General features: G+C 34.6%; 1 protein-coding gene across 7 annotated transcripts in view; it reads right to left on the bottom strand.

Moving 5' to 3' along the window:
- The window catches only part of SLC39A10 (solute carrier family 39 member 10), a 98943-nt gene that overhangs the window by 11603 nt on the left and 72956 nt on the right, over positions 1-14384 (bottom strand). For 6 of the 7 annotated variants that reach the window (XM_082467033.1, XM_082467034.1, XM_082467032.1 and 3 more), the window contains 5 exons: positions 13945-14114; positions 11960-12148; positions 7872-7992; positions 6261-6629; positions 5042-5122 (listed from right to left, as the gene is read on the bottom strand). In XM_082467033.1, the coding sequence (XP_082323159.1) occupies positions 5042-5122; positions 6261-6629; positions 7872-7992; positions 11960-12148; positions 13945-14114 (930 nt within the window). The remainder of the gene's footprint in view (positions 1-5041; positions 5123-6260; positions 6630-7871; positions 7993-11959; positions 12149-13944; positions 14115-14384) is intronic. The other variant, XM_082467036.1, reaches the window with a different exon arrangement.

The raw sequence follows: 14384 nt of genomic DNA, 5'->3' as shown, positions 1-14384 counted from the left end.
AGCATGCTTTTGGTATTGTATCTAAGAACAACCTGCCTAATCCAAAAAACACAAAGATTTTCTCCTATGTTTTCTTCTAAAAGGCTTTTATATTTAAATTTTTTTCATTTAGATCAATGATCCATTTTGAGTTAATTTTTGTCTGTGGTGGGAGGATTTTTTTGCAAGTAGACATCCAATTATGGCAGCAACATTTGTTGAACAAACTATTCTTTCTACATGGAATTTCCTTTGCATTTTTCTTGGATTCTATACTCTGTTCCACTGATTTATGTGCCTATTCTGTAACCAATATAAATTGTTTTGATTATTGTGGATTTACAGTAAGTCTTAAATTCAACTTTGGTGTACTTTTTCAAAATTCTTCTGGCCATTCCTTTCCCTTTCCGTAAAAATTTTTGGAAAAAACTCATTTATCTCCAAAAAAGCCTGCTGGGATTTTAACTGGGAATGTAATGAATCTATAGAGAGAATTAGTATATTAAAAATACTGAGTCTTCTGGTCCATAAACCTATAATAGATCTTCATATAGGTTTCCTTTGATTTCTTTTGTTGGCTAATTGTAGTTTTCAGCATACAGATTCTATGTAATTTTGTTAGATTTAACCAAAGTAGTTTGTGTTTTTTGGTGTTACTGTAAACAGTACTTTTTAAAAATTTCAATTTCTAATTGTTCATTGCTAGCATATAAATGACTTTTATATGATGTTCTTGTATCAAGATGAATTATTTCATTTAAAAATCTATCTTTGTCCTAGTCTTATCTCAGGTTATAATTTCTCAAAGTTATCTGCATATTTTTCTACCCTTCCCTTCTCAGTAAGAACCTGTATAAACATTTGAAAAATAAATCAAAAGGAATACCCACAGTTGGAATTTATACTGAATAAGCAAATCTATTCATCTTTTGATAAATCAATATTCTTTCCTTTCTGCTGACAAAGGATATCATTAGCACAAAGAATGAGGTGTGTCTGCCAAAGCTGTTAATGTGATCCAATGTTATAATTATGTCAGTATCTGTTAATATCAACTCTTGAGACTTTTTTAAGTAAGTATTTTAAGGTTCTTTTTGTCTTAAATAATGCATGTATACACATGTATAAATCTAAACAGTGAATGTTCAGTTTTCCCTGGACAGTTCAGCACATTATGAGTATCTTATTTTTAATTTCTATTTAACTCAGTACACATGAGAGGAAAGGAAAAAATGGGACAGATAGCCTCTCTAAGCGAAGTCTTAATAACATAGCTACGTTTATTTATCAAAATGTTATTTCCTTGAAGTTGAAACATTACTCAATGTCGAGAACAGAGTTTGGATCATCTGCCCTTCTGGATTATCCTCAACCTCACTTCCCCTTTATACATTCTTATACAGGTTTTCTTACAAATTATTTTTCAAATGTTTCAAATACAGCTCCTTACTGAAAGGGTGGAAAAAGTGGAGAGAATGCAACAGAATAATATTGCAACTTACTTAAATTCAGCTATACAAGCTTGGCAAAAATAGAAGAAAGAGTAGTAATAAATCAGGTAATTTCATCCATTACCACACCCCGCAGCAAACATGAAATGAGAGATATGGGCTTTCTATTTCTTCAGATGGTTTCAATTTCTGCACACCTCTCAGAGTGAACCTCCCTATATTGTTTTAAGGTTTAAAAGTACACATGGTTTTTCATATCACATTCCTAAACACACACACAAAAAACCCTACCTGGAACACCATTAGGGAAACAGCAATCTGTTCAGAAGAGGAACATCAAATCTTGGAATTACTGACTGGACTGCAGATCAGGATCTCCAAGGTACTACAATGTAATTTACACATAAGTGACCCCTGAACAACGCAGGGGCCCAGTCGAAAAGCTGCATATAACTTATAGTCGGCCCTCCATATCCTCAATTCCACACGTGCAGATTCAACCAACTGCAGATCCTGTAGTACTGTAGTATTTACTATAGAAAAAATCTGCATATAAGTTGACCTGTACAGTTCAAACCCATGTTGTTCAAGGGTCAACTGCACATGTTTTCCCCCTTAGGGTGTGACTTTAGTATAGAAATCCCAGATTAGTTTTAAGAATTCATAATAAAAAAATTTAGCTAGGGCAAAAGAGGTTTTATATTAAATAAATTATCCTGGAATGTGACGTATTATGCTGCTTTGCCAACATCTTAAGCTATTAAGTGGGAAGAGGACTTGTTGCTATCCACCTGCCATGCATCTATCTCAGCGTCCAGGGGACTGATTTTTCCCTTGCCTGGAAATTCTGACTAAGAAGCTTCTATGTCTGTCTCTACATTCTGTTCCTCCCCAAGTGAGTTAGAGTGGATAATCTAATCAGAGTAGAGGCATACATCTGGCCCTATTTTACCAAAGTACTCCATTACTATGCCTTAAAGGCAAAAATTAGGCTCCACGAGCATTTTTTAAAACTTCCTTTAGACCACTTCCACCTTGTTGATGGATAAAAAAGCCGAAGGCTTTTCTGTCACCTCCAGAGGAGGAAGCTGAGTTATTTCTTTATGATCTTTCTTCCCTAGGAGCCCAGGCAACTAGAATATGGGGCAGTTTATGTCAATTTAGCACAAGGCATTGGGGGAAAATGTACATTCTCATAATGTCTCACTCCTCTCCTTCCGGCAAAGCAGATGTATACTTTGGATTGGTATTTCCTTTCACAGCAACAGTAACATCTTAGTCTCTGGTTTGTGGGGTAAAACAAGTAAAGATTTGGGGTCTCAACATTTCACTGAGGTGTCCTGGCTCAAGCTTTTACCAGAGCTCTGCACTGGGTATCAAGCAAGCGCTTACCTAGCCAATAAGATACATATTGCATTTGTTTTACATGTGGCTATCGTTGTGTGTCACTCCCTCAATAAGAAACTATAGGGAAAAAAAAGGAGTAAGTGACAGGAAGGCAACCATCCCTCATTTCCAAACTCTCTGCTATCATTTCTGTGCTGAAGTGGATCATGGGGGGTAAGGGCAATTCAGTATAACCACACTTAATCATGAAGCGGCCTGACATACTACTTTTAGGGGGTAGTGGGTGGGTAAGAAGGAAGTTGAAGGTTTCCCTAGCATATTGTGGATGTGTGTGTGACTAAAAAAAAAAAAAAAAAAAAAAAGAAAGGTTAAAACTATTAGGCAATGTTTCTCATATATAAAAACTGACAAGTCTTGATTTGTGTTGCTATGGAAATGCAAGGAAGTATTTGGCATATCATTCTCTTACTAACATAGGAAAGTAGTTAGAGAAGGGTGTGAGATATAGTATCTGCACACAAAGAACCTACATTGTAAGAAATAGGACATCTATTTGGTGCTTAGTATATTTCCATCTAAAATGGAAATATATTAAGCACCAAAAGAAGGACCTAGAGAAAGTAAGTGATAAAGTTTAGAGGAAACAGTAATCCCGAGGCATGGGGTACTGGAGGACTGTACTGAAGTTACAGGAAAAAAGACTCTTAACATGCTATACTAGGTAGAGCTAGTAAGACAAGCCAATTAGGAGGAGGGGAGTAAGCAAAGAAACAGGTTCAGGCACCCAGACTGCATGTTTGGTGAATTGTGTTTGGGTGAAGTGGAAAACAAGCAACAGCAAGTACAGTGAGTGAGGCGGGAAAGGTAGGTAGAAGCAGATGTGAAGGTCATTGAAAGCAGAACTAATGAATCTCAGCTTTTACTTTATACATAAGGGAAGGTGACTGAAAGATTTTGATTAAATAAGCAAGTCACATCTAGTCACATAATAACACAGTCACATGGCAAGAAGATATATCTGGCAATAGGTATAAAAGACACAGTGGAACAGAATGAAACCAGAGATATAAACGTTCACTATGGAAACTGCCCAGGCAAAAGACAATGAAGGGTCTGGGTAAAGGATTATGTGGCATAAGCCAAGATATATGACTGCATGTCCGAGGTTGACAAGGTAAACAAAACTATAAGGAATCAAGCCCTTAAAGAATCAGCACCAAATAAGCACTAAGAGATTTTTTTGCTTTATGCGAGCAGTTGGTAACTTTCTAAGAAAATTATATGAATTAATTCTATTCAAAGGGAGCAAGTAAGTGTACTGCCAATCAAGACAGTAAAATGATATGATAGATGTCTCACAGCCTGATAAATTCAAGAAAAATCTTAAATTAGAAAGGGCACATGAAGAAATTCCTTGGATATTGAAAAGATGTATTTTTTTTTCTTTGAAACTAACGTCATCTTCACATCCCTCAGATATTTTCTATGTGAATGTACACATTTTTTTTCTTCCATTTTTCAACTTATAGAAGAAGGAAACCAAAACACAAGAAGAGAAGCTAAAAAAACATTGCTAGATCAATAAATGCCCACTAAAACAACAGAGAAATATCACTGTACACCTTATAAATTGGCAAAAATTAGAAAGTTAATGCCAAGTGTTACCAGGGATGTGGAAACATAGGAACTCTCAGTTATTGCTAGTAGAGAGGACACTAGTTCAGTTACTCTGGATAGTGATATGGTACTCTTAGGCATGCATATCTTAGGACCCATCGATTCTGTTCCCAGGTATATACCCCAAAAGATGTTCTCACAAGGGTCTCTAAGCACCAAGTCTACCGATGTTCAATGCACCATTATCTGTGGTGGCAGGAAATTAAAGAACAGGTAGTGTGTCCAATACTAGGTGCTAAATACGTAAAAATGTGGTAAATGTACACCTCTGAGGACTGGGCAGAAACAACATATTAGATTAACTCATGGTAACCTGCCTGGAGTTTAAAAACGTAATGATTGGTAAATAAGATAAGAAACAGAGTGGGCTATAACATAATATTGTTTACATAAAATAAAAATACATATAAAACAATACACATTTTTTAGAAGCACATTAACAAAAATTATACCATAAACAAGAGAATGATGATACTGTATACTTGCCATCAGACATTTTTTATGCTTTAATGTCTCTAAAATTTAGATGCATTTAGATTAAGTCTTGCATTTCATGAAATCTGGTAAAAATTTTAAGGTCGTGTTACCTAATTCATGTGGCAGTTCATGACAGAAGACAGCTATAGAAGTACTGATTCCGCCCGTCAATCCAGCACTGAAAGCTGCTCCTGAGGTGGGGGGGTGGGGGGAGGAAAATATTCAAGTGACATTTACTGATCTTCTGTTTTTCTATTTTCATTCATAATGACAGCTACATTCTCATTTGCCTATCTAAATTAATTTCATAATGTATGAGTGACTCAGTAATCTCACACATTATAGTTTTTGAACATACAGTGAGTGAAGTGCAATAGGTATGTGACAACCAGAGAAAGAGCTACTCAATGAAAGAAACATTCCCTATTGAATTAAATTCTCTATTTGTGTAACCTTCTAATTCACTAATAGCTTCGGAGTAGTAACAGTTTTTAGTGTTTCAGTCCCTGACTGGTAGTATGAAACCCTCAATCTTAAGTCATATAAGTCTATAATTGCACTTGCTCTCATATACTAATATTTATAGATATTTAAATGCCTAGTATCCTTATCCAAACTTTTCTAGGTCTAGAGCATAAATGGCATAAATTATTATTTGTCCGATGGTCCTGAATACTGAAATCAGAGGTACAAATGCGTCTCATTCTACTAGTAAAATTCTTTACTCTTTAACACTGACAGCCACTGTGGCTTCAAAAATATGGTCTCTTTTGAAAGAAACCAAGGCCTACTTCTGAATGATTATTTACTAGAGTCTGGATCTCAAAGAAAATTATGTATTGATCACATTTAATGTTCTCCTAAACTGGTAACATCAGTTTATATTAGCAAGATTCTAATATGATGTTTGAATTTGACATAATGGATTTTTACTATTGTAAAATTTTTCTTCACTTTTTCAAATGTAAAAGAATTTTTAAACCCAAGATTGAAATTCATTTGTTCTCAATCAGAGACATATAAATGTACTGAAAATATGTTAAGGTAGCTTTTTCAATATGGTGACTACGCCTTCAGTAAGAAGTCAAGGTATCAAAGAAGTACACTGTGGAATTTGTTTATATGTTCAAAGAAAAACCCACTGAAATTATACCTTCATGCCCCCAAATAAACTTATCAAAAACACTAACATAGCCTTTGGAAAAGCCAGATGACGGAATAATATATAATAATATATTTGTTAAGCTCCAAGATAGTACTAAAACAGTGGAAGAAGGAAAATGGTCTTAAAGAACAACAAATTATAACCCAAGCTTCAAGCCTACTTACCAATTGCTAACCCATCACTGAAGTTGTGGATGCCATCCCCCATGATCACCATCCAGGCGATATTAGCTATTCCTGTTTCTTTCAGATCTGATCCGGAATGACAGGGACCGTGTGAGTGATGAGAATGTTTGTGGTGCCATTGATGATTATGCTTCCTCAGCACAGTTTTACTCTCATCACGGTGGTTATGTGCAGCAGCATGGAGATCATGCTCATGAATGGCATGTAATCCGTCACTGTGAGAATGGGCCATGATTTTCTCCTCTTCTACACAAAGATAATTTTTAGGAGGGGATTCCTGTTGGCCTTCTAAATCTGTCAGTTCAGTTTCATTAAGTCGATCTTCAGAAACAACCGAGTCATCAGTTCCTATATTTATAATGGCAAAGGATATGCTTTATCAGCAAGTAAATGAATGCATATTTGCTTAATTTAAACCCAGGCAAAATAGCAGTGCAATGAACATCTCCTAAGTGAATGTCTTTAAAATTCCTAAATAAATAAATATAAAAAAACAAATCAAACTAATAAATAAGTAAATACACGTGTGCACACACACAAAACAAACTGGGGTTTTGAGAGTCCAAAAGATGAACCAGATGAAGTAAATGGAAGGGAACTGAAATAGCAGGTGAAGTGAGGACATAAATTGGCATGCATGAAGATACTGTGAAACTTAAGGAGAACATCAACAACAGTTGATGAAAATAAAAGGGTGGAAAGTTACTGTAGCATTCACAGGGTAACAAAATATGCCCATAATTTTTCAGAGAACAAAGTTTACCCACTCTAACCTTCTCTTATCATTTAAAAAACAAAGACAAAATTTAAATCACTTGCATCCTCTAGTGCTCTACCTATCTGACCAAGATCAATTCTAGATCATTACTAGAGTGAAGTTCAAAAACCCATACAAGTGATAACACTGATACTTTTTTTTTTTAAATTAAGGTTGGCCTCTCACCTAGTTTACAAAAGCTATTTATTATGTGACAAAGATTCTAGTGCTTTCCAAATTGTATTTTGGGACAGAGCCTACAGTTAGTGTCTAGGCTCCCCCTTTTCTGCAGAAAATCCTTAGTACACTCAGGGGAAACACAAGTTCACAAAGGGGAAAAATTATGTTTAAATATTATTTCCCTAAAAATTGTAAGCTACCTCATTACATCTATCATGAAACACGGTAGATGAATGGATGAGCAGAGATTTTAAGTACAGGGACCACTCTCCTTTAAGTACAAAGACCAATTCTCCTTTTCTCACGTGAAAACAATCACATACGGAGGGCATGGAGATTTTTGCATTACCAAGAAATAAAACACTAATCCAAAGCCATTCTGTTTATTTCATTTTTTTCTTCTGTAAAGTAAAAAGTGCAACGTGTTCCTTGCCCTGTAATATAATTAATTGGTCCCACATTCTAGTATAAATAACACTGAAAATAACCAAAACACTAACAAAATCAGTTAAGATACATGTAAGGAAATAAAAGAAACTAGTATTAGAGAAGCAACAAAGACAAGAAATTTCAAACAACTCAGGCACAGTTTAGAAGCAATATTTCAATTTTTATATTTTAAAGGTTTCTCTTTAGTCAGAACTGTTGTCTACCGGCAAGAGGCTTGAGCTGAAGCCAGTCGGCATCTGGTGTATTATTTAACTTATGATCTGAAAGCTTCCTTCCAATAGCTGATTCTTCTGTGTTTTGCTTCATAAACCATTTCTGTTTCCCCTGAAAAAAACATCTGGTATTAGCATTGAATCTACAGCCACAGTTAGCAACAGTATTTACTTGTTAACATCTATGGGGATAAATGGTGGTAATTTTATAAATTATTTAGAAAAGAAGTGAGAAAAAATTTTTAGAAGTTAATCAAAGGGTCTACCAGATGAAAAATCCAACTAAATTTGCATGTTATTTTTTTTCGAATACTCGACTAAAAGGTCCAATTCACATACTTTCAAGTTAAGAACAGGGTACATAGTACTGTATTATTATATGCAACCTGAATGAAATGTGTGAAATATATGTAATATTGCTCTCATTTAATAGTGTGTGGGAATGGGAAGTTCCAAAAAACGAAAGCTTAATCCTTTCAATTTCATTCTGTGTTTAACACAATCTCACTTTTCCCCATATGTGACATAATAGACAGAGTCAAACTTGACTTAAAATCCTAAATTTACAGTTTACCTCTATGAGACTTAGACAAGTTTGATAAATTTATTAAACCTAAAAATACTCATCTATAATATGAAAATGAGATTCTCATAAGGATTAAATGAGGTGATGTATGAAAATGACCTATCAGTAACTGACTTAACAGCTTTGCAATCAAGACAAATTTTCTTTCTCATTTAATCTGTCCTCTACTAATAAATTCTAATTATTGTAATTCATTGTTTAAGTTTGGATTTTCCTATATTCTCTCTTAATAGTCTGGTTTCTTCTCATCAGTCTATCACTAACAACTCTTCCAACTTAAATTTTTACTTTTAATCAATGTTCATTTAAAAAAGCAAATAATCAAGTATGTTAGAACAGTATGAAAGTAAAAATCAAGTTCTCTGGAAGATCCTTACTGACTGGCAGAGCATTTCCTTGTTGGTTTTGCTTATAGGCTGTGAGCTATGTTTCAGATGTTTAAGTCTTCTAACTGCTGCATAAGTAGGCTTCCTGTGGCTAGTTGAATGTGCAGCAGAGTCTCCAAAGATGGCCATCATCAATTTCTTCCCTCCCTGTGTAAGCATTCTTCTCCACCCATAAGGAGGTGGAGTCTATTCCTTGCCCCTAAATTTTAGCAGGCCTTTTGACTTGCTTTGACCAATAGAATACAACGGAAGTGATGCTGTGCCAGTTCTGGCCTAGTCTGAAAGAAGACTGGCACCTTTTGCTTTCGCTCAGGGAGTGTGGCCACTATGCTACGAAGAAGCTCAGTCTAGACTCTGAAGAGAGGCCATGTGGAGGAGTACCGAGATGCAGACACAGAGTGAGGCATTCTTGGACCTTTCCAGCTCTGCACTGCCCTAGCCAACCCAGATTAGCAGAGTTTGAGAGAATCACTCTAGCTGATGTCAAGTGGAACAAAAGAACTGCCCAGCTGAATCCTGCCTAAATTCCTGACAGAATTAAAAGAACTAATAAGTTGTTGTTACAAGCTATTTTGGGGGTTGTTCTGCTTCATAGCAATAGAAAACAGAAACTGGGGGAATAGAAAATGTTCAAAAGAAAATAATATGGAGACATCCTAAAGAGAAGAAAAGAAACAGCAGTTTTAACATGAGTTAAAGAAGAAAAAAAAAAAAAGAGGAAGGAGGAGCAAACAACAGTACAAAAGTCAGTGAGACAGACAGAGAAAGGAAAACATCAGCTGGGATTTTGTTTAATTGCTTTGGTTCTGATTGTCCGTTTTCCTAAAAACTTGCCAAATCATTACCCTCAAAGCCGCAACTTGCTGAAACTAGTCAGCATCTGGTGTATTATTTAACTTATGTTCTGAAAGCTTCCTTCCAATTCTTCTATACAGATGGTCAAATGTCTGTTCTATTCAAGTATCACTAATTCCCTTTCTTCAAAAAATGCTATATACTTTTTCATCTTAGTTACTTATTGTCCTATATATTATAAAGGAGATGTACTTATTTATCTCCCTAGACTCCTTTCTTTGATGTACTTGATGAATTCCCCACTACTGCATTTAGAGTACCCCTCTGCGAATGGTGTTACTTTCAGTTTTTTACTTCCCACAATTTCAAATTTCCAAAAACCTGCCATATTTTGGGGACTCTATTCTCCTATATTACTTTACTTCATAAAAATAAATGTGTTTAATTTTGCCAGTAAGTCTAGGTTCAAAATGAGATCAAGGTTAAATTATAAAAAACATAAAACCTCTTTATTTTGAAGGACTATATTTTATACTTATCTGTAAATTATACAGTCCCTAATATTTTGTACACATTAAATACTTCATATTTGCTGCTTCAGTGTTAGTAGGTACACACAACTGAAGAAAATTAGGGCTTCACAGTAATTCCAAAACTTCTTTATATACTTTGCAATTTGTATTTGTGTTCTAAATTTGGCATTCACAGAGATGGACTTTAAATTCTTTATCTAATCAACTTTTTCTTATTGATTCCCTCATTTAAATAATTCTCTTAATCATCTTCTCTTCCCAATTCCTTATGCCATGATTCAAGCCCTCTGCACCTCTCTTCTAAATTATTCTGCAGTAATCTCCTTCACTGACTCATTTCCCTCCAGCCAATCTCACCTTGGCATCCCTCCCACCACCGTCAATTCTTCACCTATCCACATGACCTTCCACATGGCCCTTCCCAAACCAAATGCTGTTAGATCTCTTTCACGTTTCTCTAAGTTGATCCTTCCCAGTTCCTTTGAGCATTCCTCAGATAAAACTTCACTGAGTGCACCATCTTGACCAACCCTCCTTTGGAAGCAATTAAATATGATGCCCTGACTAAAATATGGCCATTAAAATTAAATACACTACTTGGAATATGATATGAAAATACAGATGAGAAGTAGGATTTATTTCCCATGCATTTAGAAAGCAACTGGTAATCATGATGAATGAATCACAGTTTCAGAGCTAGTTTGTGGCTGGGCAAGAACTAGAATCACTCTCCCTGAATCCCAGTTCAGAGCTCTGTTCTAAACCATATTTTGTCCCAAGGGGATATATACAAAACACATACATACACAAACAAGAATATATCCATAAAAACAGCATTAAAGTTTTATCATAACAGTGGGCTGTATATATTATGATAATGACTATCCAGTGTTCTTGAAGAATTTTTTTTTGAATATTTGTAGTTAACTAACAAAATATAAAAATTTTCTAACTCATTATTGTGGAAAGCTTTCTAAAAATGTCCGCTAGATTTCCTTTCTTAAACAGAATATACTGAAGACAATCAGCATTAATATCACAAACATTTTAAGTGAGAGATGTATTCAAGACAGAGCCTTAGAGACAGATGAGAACCAGTGTGAACAGGGAGGAGTGTAAATCACAGTGAATGGTAATACCTGAACTTACTTTCTTGGGGAAAAAATTCTTTTAGGTACTTATCTTATTCTAATAAACGTGACATGAAAGACAGTTCAACAGTCCAAGCACCATCTCCGAACTGTTTGTCACTCTTGAGATGAATCACCAGTTCCTTCATTTCATTATATTTTCTTCCTACAAAGCCCCCTGAATCTAAATTCTTCATACCTCTAGTACTTACACCATTGGCAAGGCACTTCTGGTAAAGAAATGTGTTGTGCGAAAACATTTTCATTAAAAGGTATGGCAATGAAAGCCCCCTATACTTGAAAATATTATCTGTGAAGACCGATGAGACTTGCTTCTATTTATACATTTTTGCATTTTTAATAAGAATAAATTGGCCAATAACTTTTTCCAGACTATTTAAATCAATTAGATAAGAAGCAACACAAATTAACTGAAACTGAGACTCCTATATCTTGATTATAAATGCCAAAACAAATGTAATGACAAAAAAAATGGCAAATATCAAAGTCAGTTTTTCCTCTGAAGATAATCTATTAAACGATATTTAATACACACCAACACCATGATTAAGAAAAAACATAAGGCCCAAAAACAATGGTTTTTGAGTTTTACCTCAGAAAATAAAATAAACAATTAAAAAACACTTACCCTTTGCTGTTTGTAGTGCTTAAACATTCTAATGCAATGTTCAATGATAAACAGTAAGTAAATGCCTCCTAGAGCAACAAGTCCTTTCAATACAGCGTCATATTCTTCTAGAAACTTCTTAGATTCGTGTCCATGAGAATGTCCATGCCCATGTGCATGTTGATGACTGTGATCATGTCCACCCTGAGACTGTTAATAAGAATAAGAAAAACTTCTAAACAAGTAATTAAAATGCTATTTTGAGAATATTATCTCCAGAAAAAAAATCCCCTCTTATCTCAATTGAATATAAGTAGTCTTCCATTTAATTTTGCTATCCTCAGTGGCCTGGAAAGTACTACATTCCATGGTAACTCTAAAACAAAGACCAAAAACTCAAATGCCTATCAGGTTTAAGATACATCCTACAGTGAAAGAATCAAACCAGCAGTAAGATAAGAGGGAATGATGGGTCCTTCGTAAACTGAAGTGAACATGTCCCAGATATATGCCTTAATATTCAGTAAAACTAAAACAGACAAATTAATTCACCAGCAGGTGACCATTTGTAACTCCCTGTAATTTAACCTTCTCTTAAGCTGATTATATTTTTTAAATATTTTTCTTTTATAAATTATTTCAAAGAAGTGATGAGGTGTTATCTCTGCATATACTGCTGAACATGAGCAAAAGAATATACTTAAACATGTGTTCAATTTTCTACATTTTAAATCTTTATCTTAGAGAATGTAAAAGTTAAAGAACTGGTCTTCAGTATTTTCCCTCCTTGTGACATTTGTTTGTAATCCTTCCCTATTTGCTAGTGGTCAACAGAAGAGGTTTCTAAACCTCTCAAAGAAGATACGACCATTACAAAAGGTAATAGCTTCATTTAATTAACACTTCTTAAGAAAAAAAAATGAGTTAAATAGCACTTAAACATTGTTCGCACTTCAACTGTTCTAATTTATTAGGCCCAGTTCTGAAACAGACTGTTGCTATGCCTGGTGGTTGGTAGAAAGGGCAGGCAAAGGGTTGAAATAAAGGGAGAAATAAATAAATAATATATAATAAATCAACAACAAAAAATGCATATTCACGGCCTTAACATTTATTTTTTTTTAAAGGCAATGCCATGCATTGTTCTAGACACTAGACCTGGAAGAGGTGCACACAACACACAAATACAATTCTGTCTCCCAAATACTCCTGAAAGGAAGTGATGAGAACATAAAAAAATATTCAAACCTATAATTTTACATTTGGAAAAGAAAAAAGCCCTGTTGTTTTCATAATCTGAAGGAAAGACAGTAATACTGGTTCAAACACTCTTAACTGGTGACAGATTTTAAAAGGTTAATAAGCAAGGTAAAGGTACTAGGAGTGTGGGCTTATGATCATATCATTAGAAGTGTTCCCAAATGAAAGAACACAAGTGGTACACCAGGTGAAAAGATAAATGGCCCCATGGGTAAAGAGCTAAATGCCTAAAATTGTTAACTGAGTATGTCTGCCTATTCCTGCTCAAATAAAGATGCCTGTGGAGCACTGGCTATGTGTACAATCATTATAAAACCCCTTATACATTTCTTCTAATGGCTTTCTTGATATACCATAAAGATAGAAAGATAAAACACTCATTGATGTCCAAGTATTCACTTTCAGAACTGCTAACAGAGCATTTTTTAAATTTCAGTTTTACTGAGGTGTAACTGACATAAATTGTAAGACAGTTAAAGTGTACATTGTGGTGATTTGATATGTATACACTGTGACAGGTGACGATAAAACTGACACTACCAGTTTTTTGTTGCTGTTTTAAAATCTAATGATTCAATTTATTTTAATATTGCTTAATTTAAAACTGTACAAATGGAAAAAAATACTTCATCCTATAAGCAAATAAAACAACAGAAATACTAGATTAGTATGCTACAGCTTGCAAATGAAGGATCCTTTTAGCTGAAATATTTTTACTTCTTAAAAAGATTTAAAAGGTTTCTTACATGGGGCAGTAGATGAAGAAGGGCATCTCCACTCATTGTTCCTACAGCTAGTGCAACAAGGAATGTGAGAAGAAATTTGAAGCATCCTTGGTTAATGATGGGAACCAAGATCACTCCTAGCAAGGAAAGCAGGCTAATAACAGTGATAGAAATGATACCACAAATCCACGCTGTAGGAAGAAAGTAATGGTCAACATTAGTATGACAATATAAACCAAAAAAGCTCCAAAGAAGAAAAAACATAAGATAAATGAGTCATGGAAGACTGATTACCTAGACTATGCTTTTTAAGAAAACTTTATATTTTGGCACTACTGTGTTTAAAAACAAACAAAACAAACAACTATATAACCAACTTGAATGCTTAAAAAAAGAATTAAACTCAGACCAAGTTATAAATAGTATCTTCAGTGGTCCACCTTATTAGAAACAGGAACTGA

This window comes from Balaenoptera physalus (assembly GCF_965194825.1).
Source record: "Balaenoptera physalus genome assembly, chromosome: 6".
NCBI lineage: Eukaryota > Metazoa > Chordata > Mammalia > Artiodactyla > Balaenopteridae > Balaenoptera > Balaenoptera physalus.
The sequence above is the reverse complement of the archived record's forward strand: the minus strand, read 5'-3'. Positions and strand labels throughout refer to the sequence as shown.